Genomic DNA, 8123 nt, shown 5'->3' on the forward strand with positions numbered 1-8123 from the left:
CCACTGGGGGTGTGTGTGTGTGTGTGCACCCCGTGAGGTTACTGGCATCCTCTCGGAGTTCACTTTCTGTCTTTAAACCTGATGCCACTGGGGTAAGCTCCATACCCGTGTGCCCCTGCATTGGATTAAAGGAATACTCCACCAAAAAATGCTATATTTTATTGTTATTTATGCCCTGTAATTTGTAGTGGGAGCTGAGAAAAAGCTTATGTTTTTGTGGAGAAAGTACAGTAACGGAATGGAACCCAATTGTGACTAACACTGTACTATGGCAAACAATGTGAAAAAAACCTCCTCTGGGGGGATGAGAGGGAGAAAAAAAAACCTTATTGCATTGCATAATTCAGATATCCGTGATAAATTTCTACGCTAAATATTTTAGCATAAAATACATGCATTTTACATTTTTTAATGAATTCTCCTATAAAGCTGTGCTTTTGAATTGAATAAACTATTCTTGAAGATCTGCCAGTCCCCCTTATCCATTGGTCAAGAATCCTGTCAATAATTCAAAAACAACAGTATTGGGTCCCATTCAGTAAGAACCTCTATGTACTTCCTCCACGATCAGACTATACTGCTTTCAAAGCCCACTAAGTCCTGAGTTGGATCAGAGGCTGGGCTGGGGCATATCCCAGTAAGCATAGCGTGCAAGGAGGGAGCAGTCCAGTTTATGGCAGGGCGGACACATACACATCAATTTAGATAGATAGATAGATATGAAAGGCACTATATGATAGATAGATGTGAAAGGCACTATATGATAGATAGATATGAAAGGCACTATATGATAGATAGATAGATAGATATGAAAGGCACTATATGATAGATATGAAAGGCACTATGATAGATAGATAGATAGATAGATATGAAAGGCACTATATGATAGATATGAAAGGCACTATATGATAGATAGACAGATAGATATGAAAGGCACTATATGATAGATAGATAGATATGAAAGGCACTATATGACAGATAGATAGATATGAAAGGCACTATATAAGACCGTCCAAAGGACATCCTTTTCCCCCTTGGGGTTTCAGGGAAAATCCCACAACATCAGGGAAGTCAGGATGCCTCAGACAGACTGATAGACATGAAAGGCACTATATGAGATAGATAGAGAGGTTGATAAGGCACTACAGTATATAATAGATAAAGCACTATATAATAGATATACAGATAGATTGATAAGGCACTATATACTTTTTTTGTTCCCAGGGTAAAATTTGGCTTTTTATAGAAGCTCTTTAAATAAATACATAGATACAGAGCTTCTGTAAAGTTACCGTCACCAATCCACCTAACCTGCATGTCTTGAAGGAAACATAGGCAGACACGGGGAGAACATGCCAACTCCATGCAGGAAGCACCCTTGATATGAACCCGGTCTCCTTACTGTGTGGAGGCAGCACTGTCTCTCCACAAAAATAGGAGATTATATATTTTTTTCCTCGCCCACCACTACAAACTATGAGTTAACATTAAAAATGTCTAATTTTTGGATAAAATATTCCTTTATATGTTTTATATTAAATTGTCACAAACTAAAAAACGGAACAACTGGCTTATCTGGTAACGTCAAGTAGGCTTCACTCCTTTTTTGTTAGGCGTGTTGTTCTTGAAGGCCCTTTATGGTTTTCCAAGTCACATAATTGCCTCTATGTATTCATCTACTTTAAAAACAAGAAAGAAGACAGTTGTTTAGTGATGACAGTTAAGGACAATGCAGCAAACAAAATGCACACAACTTTTTTTTTTTTTAAAAGAATCATGTTTTAATAAATCAAAGTACAGGTATCTACAAAGCTGTAGATGAATAAGAAAGTATAATAGGATCAATTGTAACTTATTTACAATTTTGATTTCAAAATACAGTTCTGCCCACAAAGTGGTCAAGCCCAAGGAATGTCAATGATATGTTTTGTTAGAAAAAATATATATATTTATATAATTTTAACCAATAGTTCCCCCTCCCCACGGATGAGATCTGACCCCAATAGTGGAATTCCACTGAGTCACTTAATAGCTTCACCAGGAGCTTGTTCACAACCCAGCCACCCCCAAACGTCTACTAAAATGGTGACGGGAAGGTTAAGAGAAGTATTAGCAAGAACAGGACACCACCTGCAAAGCAACAAAGTGAAGCGCATTTACTAGCATGAATGCAACTGATGGCAAACGTACTGTAGATGCCAACCGGTCAAGAAGAAACTGATTGCTGTGCTTTATCAACTACCTATAATTGAGCAAAACTCGGAATGGGGATATGAAATTCTCCAAGTTATAACACTGCCCCCCTCAAACTTCTCCAAGATAGCAAAGGGGGTATGAATTTAACTGGAATGGATTACCCCAATCCCCCCCCCCCCAACCCCATTAGGTTACAGTAACACAAATGCCAGGCAGGCCCCAAGCTCTGCAGTGACGAGTTCCCCAGCCTAGTTGCTCAGATGTTGTACCAATTTGGCTCCTAAAGCATCCCCAGGTATTGGGGTGTCACCTACTGAGCCCCAACGCCTGATCCATGCATCAGCTTCACATCGTGTCCTATAAAAATGAGTGAAATCTGTCACCGAAGGCATGGACCGGGTACAGAATATTTTGTTAACTCATCAGAATTACATAAGAAGAAATGCCCACAATCCGGTCTTTTAATTTGGGGTTAAGAGCAAAGAAAATTAAAAGCAATTGAAATTTTCAAGAATTCAAGTTACTATATGCTTTATTTTCAAAAGATTCAATCCCCATCAAAATGGCAAAAAAAAAGTGTTTTTCTTCAGGTACCATGTGCTGATGATGTGCCATCACTGATCATTACCTAAAATAATAAGAAGTCCTATGCCACTGGCTGTAAAATCGGGCAAGATGACAAAAATGGGGCTGTTGTCCTCCTCTCAGGTTTTTAAGGAAAGTCTGCCCTTTGGCTGTGGTGGAGGACAGAATGGCTTCCTCATCAGGTCACACAACTTAAAACTCCGAACCACGAGCTAAGATGAGCAGAGCCTGGTAGCTGCTTGTCCACGTTCCACTTATCAAGCATAACATGATGTTTTAGGTGAATCAGCAGATACATTTACAAAAAATTAATTAATAAATAAATGCCATCAAGATCCTAAAGTGCTTCAGAGCACCCTGAATTACGATGGACAGTATTGCGCCCTTGGACCAGATAACCAGCAGCAGAGGAAGACAAATTAAATGGAGATGGGAATTTGGGTATTTAACATTACAGCCACTTGCACGCCTACTAGGAACCTGCCACTCATTCTTCAGTAATCTACATGAGGGCACCTGTACTGGGTTGTGGCTTCTGGTTTCAAAAATTGCGTAATGGCGGTTTGCGTATTGTGACAATATGGTCCAGAAGCTGTCAACCCTGACCAACAGAGAGACCCCACAAAGTGTGCAAGAAAACCAAAGACATTTAAGCACAATCATAACGTGGGTTCAGTGCTCTAGAAGGATGAGCTTAGCTATGGCTCAGCAGACCGGAAAAGTTTCTACACCAACACCAATATGGAACGTGCCGCTTGTGTTCATTAGTTACGTTAAGACTACAAAAATAGAAGACTCTTGATCACAGCATAAACAAGAAAAGTAAGCCAGCCGGGTGATGCCTTGGGGGGGAATGTGATGTACAAAATAGAAATACACTGATAACGTGGTCATGATTGTCAAGACTAGCCATCCAAATTTGGGATAAAAATAAAAAAACAAATGATTACGGCCTACTGCACAAGTGACAAAAGGAACGGCAGCTCCTCCAGCAGAGCCCTCAGTCGGTGCTCAGGAATGTTGTGGCCATCCTCTTGGGGGGGGTGGGTGGGTGGGAGGTGGTGGGGAGTGAGGGATGAGAGTTTGGGTGTGGTTGGTTTCAGGCTGGTGAGAGGCAGAGTGCGCACTTGTGGGAAAGTGCAGATCCAGTTGGGAGGACCCCCAAAGGGGGGCTCAGTGTAAAGGCCATGTCTCTCACAGTAAGGAGCATCGGAAAATGCTGCTTTTCTTCTGGTGCTCGGTGATCTTCACTTCCTGGTTGCTTCCCAGCGGGCTGTTTCCTTCCTGAAAAGCCAAACAAAAAAAAGGATGTTAATAGTGTCATGCAATGGTCTCTGCTAAACTGGAAACTAGACGATACTGATGGGCTGAGGTGTTACACCGGCGGAGTGGTGGGCTAGCTCTGAGGCTAGGGATCTGCAATGGCAATCGGAAGGTTGCCGGTTCAAATCCCATAAATGCCAAAAGAGAGACTGCTCTGTTGGGCCCTTGAGCAAGGCCCTTAGCCTGTAATTGCTGAGCGCTTTGAGTAGTGACAAAAGCGCTATACAAATGCAAAGAATTAAAGAATTATTGTTATACTGGACATTACCTCACTCCACCGGCACAGGATTTGGAATTAATAGGACTTGAGGTTATCCACCAAACACTAAACCGAGATCCACCTACACTGCATGGAGATTTACATCAGCAAATGCGTACACACCTTCCTGAAATGCACTGTGTGCCGATACACACAACATGATGCAGTCAGTGCCTTTAAAAAGTCCTCACCTCAATGGTTGTTTTCACATTTTATCGTTACACAGTGCAATCTCGGCAGAGTTTATTTGGCTTTTTTCACTGTGATGAACATAAAAAGACTTTGACATTAAAGTAAAAAAAGACAGATTTTTAAAGTGGTCTGAATGAATTCCAAATCTAAACCACTAGGGTGTTGTACCATGTTAGCCATTATGGATGTAATGAGAAGTCAAGCAAAATCCATCCATCCATCCATTTTCCAACCCGCTGAATCCGAACACAGGGTCACGGGGGTCTGCTGGAGCCAATCCCAGCCAACACAGGGCACAAGGCAGGAACCAATCCCAGGCAGGGTGCCAACCCACCGCAGGACACACACAAACACACACACACCAAGCACACACTAGGGCCAATTTAGAATCACCAATCCACCTAACCTGCATGTCTTTGGACTGTGGGAGGAAACCCACGCAGACACGGGGAGAACATGCAAACTCCACGCAGGGAGGACCTGGGAAGCGAACCCAGGTCAAGCAAAATGACACCTTTAAATGGCTGACTAAAAAGATTACAATATTTCAGCTTTCGAGGGGACTGCAGGGCCTAGAGTCCCCTTGAAAGTTTGCCTATTGTAATCTTTTTAGTTTGCCAATAAAAGGTGTCATTTTCCTCGCTAAATCTAAAAGACAAAATAACCGATTGCGTAAGTATTCACCCAGTATTTATTAGGTGGCTGCCACGATAGCCTTTAGTCTGTGTGCTCTGGTCTCTCTTTCTCTATCTCCACTCTGCCATTTCTCCCTCGTTCTTCTTTGCTAAACTGCTCAGCTCTGCCAAGTGTCATGATGACCGTGAGTGAACAGCCTTTATCAAGTCCCACCTCAAGTTCTTCACTGGATTGAGATCTGGACTCTGCCTCTCCACGACATTCACATTGTTGTTTTGAAGCCACTCCAGTTTAGCTTTGGTTGTTCTGCTTTGGAGCCGTTTACATGCTGGAAAACAAATCTTCTCCCAAGGTGCAGGTTTCTTGCCGACTGCATCAGCTTTTCCTCCACATTTTCTGCTTTCTTTTTCCCCTCACAAGCCTTCCAGGGCCTGTTGCAGAGAAGCTTCCTCACTACCAGACACTGCCACCACCCTGCTTCCCAGTGGGGACGGTGTGTTTTTGAGAATGTGCAGTGTTCAAAACGTGGTGTCTAGTCTGATGGCCAAAAAAGCTCATTAGACAATTGAAGCTTCTTCCAGCTGACTTCACACTCTCCCACCTGTCTTCTGATAAACACTTGTCTAGATGTCATGTGCATTTTCTTCGTTTTAAAGTAGCTTTTTGCCACACTTCCATAAAGCTGAGAGAGTTGACTGCACAGTCTCTCCAGTGTCAGCCACTGCAGAGTTCCCAGAGTTCTCTAGGTGGCCGTTCTCCCTCACTCATCTACTTATCAATAGGCGGAGTGGTGGCTCTGAGGCTAGGGATCTGCACTGGCAATCGGAAGGTTGCCGGTTTGAATCCTGCAAAATGCCAAAAGGAGACTCTGCTCTGTTGGGCCCTTGAGCAAGGCTCTTAACCTGCAACTGCTGAGCGCTTTGAGTAGTGAGAAAAGCGCTATATAAATGCAAAAAATTAACTAATTATTTGCACGGTCACTCAGCTTTTGCAGACGGTCAGCTCCATCACATTTCCAATTCTGCCCACTCTTTCCATTTCTTCAATAACTCATTTAACTGAATATTCAGTGACCCGGATGTTTTCTCTCCTCCAGCCGCTCCCTGACTTGTGCTTTTCATAAGAGTTCCTTGCAGTGTTCTTGTGTCTTCACTATGTAGGTTAGACTACCACACAAGCTGGCCCTTCTACATTCTGGTGCATTTAGATGACGGTCAAGTGAAACACCAGACTGATGACCTCCACTGAACTAATTAAGTGACGACTAAAACCACTGAGGATTTAAGGGTGTCGTACTAAGGGGGTGAAAACTTATGAGATTTAGATTTATGATTAGATCACTTTGTAGAGGTCTGCTTTCACTTTGACATTCTAGAGTTGATCACTGCCACAAAAGTCAAATTAAATCCACCGAGATTCAATGTTGTAGAACAATAAAATGTGAAAACATCTAAGGAAGGAAATACTTTTTATGGGGGCCATATTCCGTACATACAATGTATTGGAATTCATGTTGTTGAAGCGCACCCACAGTAGACATTTTATAATGAAACTGAGGTTTGCAACACTACAATGCATGTAGAGTCTTGCATGTGGAGATTTAAAATGATTCATAACACAACATTCTCAGACCTGTCTCATCCAATTCAAGGAGGATGGAGCCCATCCCAAGACATGGGGAGTGGCCATTGCTTTATTTTTAACTGTCGCTGCTCTCTTTAGTAACTTGCTTGCTTTTGCTGTGTTGCATCCTGTACTGTAACGTCATTATTTGTTTCTGCAAAAGTGAGACAAGTGACAAAATATCCTTCCATTGTGCTGTATTCATCTCTGGATTTACAAAGTACAATCTGTTTGTTCTTTCTGCCTAGCTTTATTTCTCAAGCTACAGACTTGTGGCACACAGGCACTTCTTAACATATGCTAAGGTTTTGTCATATGACTGATGAACTGAATGGCTGTATTTATTAAAGTTAAAGGGGTAAGCAAATCTTGGTGCTGCAATATCTAAAATATCATAGCACCAAATACTCGAAAAAAAAAACCAAGAGTGTGGACTTCCGAGGTATGTCGATGACATGAAATAGTCATCTGCAGAAAGGAAGGGTGAGGTACGAGTTCACATTTTTTTCCCCAAATATAATGCACATTTTTTTGTACACCATAAGCAGAGGGCTTGAATGCCATTGGGTAAAACAGACATTAGTGTGCCAAATTAAAACGGTGGAGTCTGTGGGGCTTTTATCCACAATTTCTCAAGAATACAATACAAATGGCATACATAAATGTTAACAGCATTGAGTCGTCCACAGTCAGAGACTCTTGTAACCAACTGAACATGTGTGCAAATCAAAGTACTGCCAAACAGGAGCCAGCTCTTGCATGCACAGCCGGATTATTAAAGCAATGGTATGGATGGATGGATGGATGGATGGATGGATGGATAGATAGATAGATACTTTATTAATCCCAAGGAGAAATTCACAAAAAAATTGTGAGTGATATGGCATTTTGCTACTCTTAAGCTGAATAAGAGGTTCGAAAAATGGGTGGATCTTCTATTGATTTTAAGGGTTTATTAAAATCAATGAACCATCTTTTTATTTTTCCCAGCAAAGCTATTTCATTATGATCAAAACTGTCAAACCTGGTGATAGGAACTCACCCAAGATGCATATTATATATACAGTGTGTATTGTCACATGTGTGCGCATGGGAGACAGCTAAAGGCTCTGTTACCCACCGAGCCAGAGGGTGGCGCTGTTCTCTGATCCCTTCTCTCTTTCTACTTCTGCAGAAGGTGATTGACGGCCCTACCATCAGTGATGTCATCTGCGGTGTCTGTCCTCCTGGACCCGTCCCTTCCTACCATCTTCCTTCATCAGCCAGCAAACTAGTTACCTACTTTGGTTCTGTTTAGACTCCTGTTTGT

General features: G+C 42.1%; 1 protein-coding gene across 1 annotated transcript in view; it reads right to left on the reverse strand.

Moving 5' to 3' along the window:
• Positions 1–1754: 1754 nt before the first annotated feature.
• rab8a (RAB8A, member RAS oncogene family) overlaps positions 1755–8123 on the reverse strand; it is a 69454-nt gene continuing 63085 nt past the window's right edge. The window contains exon 8 of the mRNA XM_028816514.2: positions 1755–4065. Within this exon, the coding sequence (XP_028672347.1) occupies positions 3976–4065 (90 nt within the window). The 3' untranslated portion in view covers positions 1755–3975. The remainder of the gene's footprint in view (positions 4066–8123) is intronic.

This window comes from Erpetoichthys calabaricus, chromosome 12 (genome assembly GCF_900747795.2).
Source record: "Erpetoichthys calabaricus chromosome 12, fErpCal1.3, whole genome shotgun sequence".
Classification (NCBI taxonomy): Eukaryota; Metazoa; Chordata; class Cladistia; order Polypteriformes; family Polypteridae; genus Erpetoichthys; species Erpetoichthys calabaricus.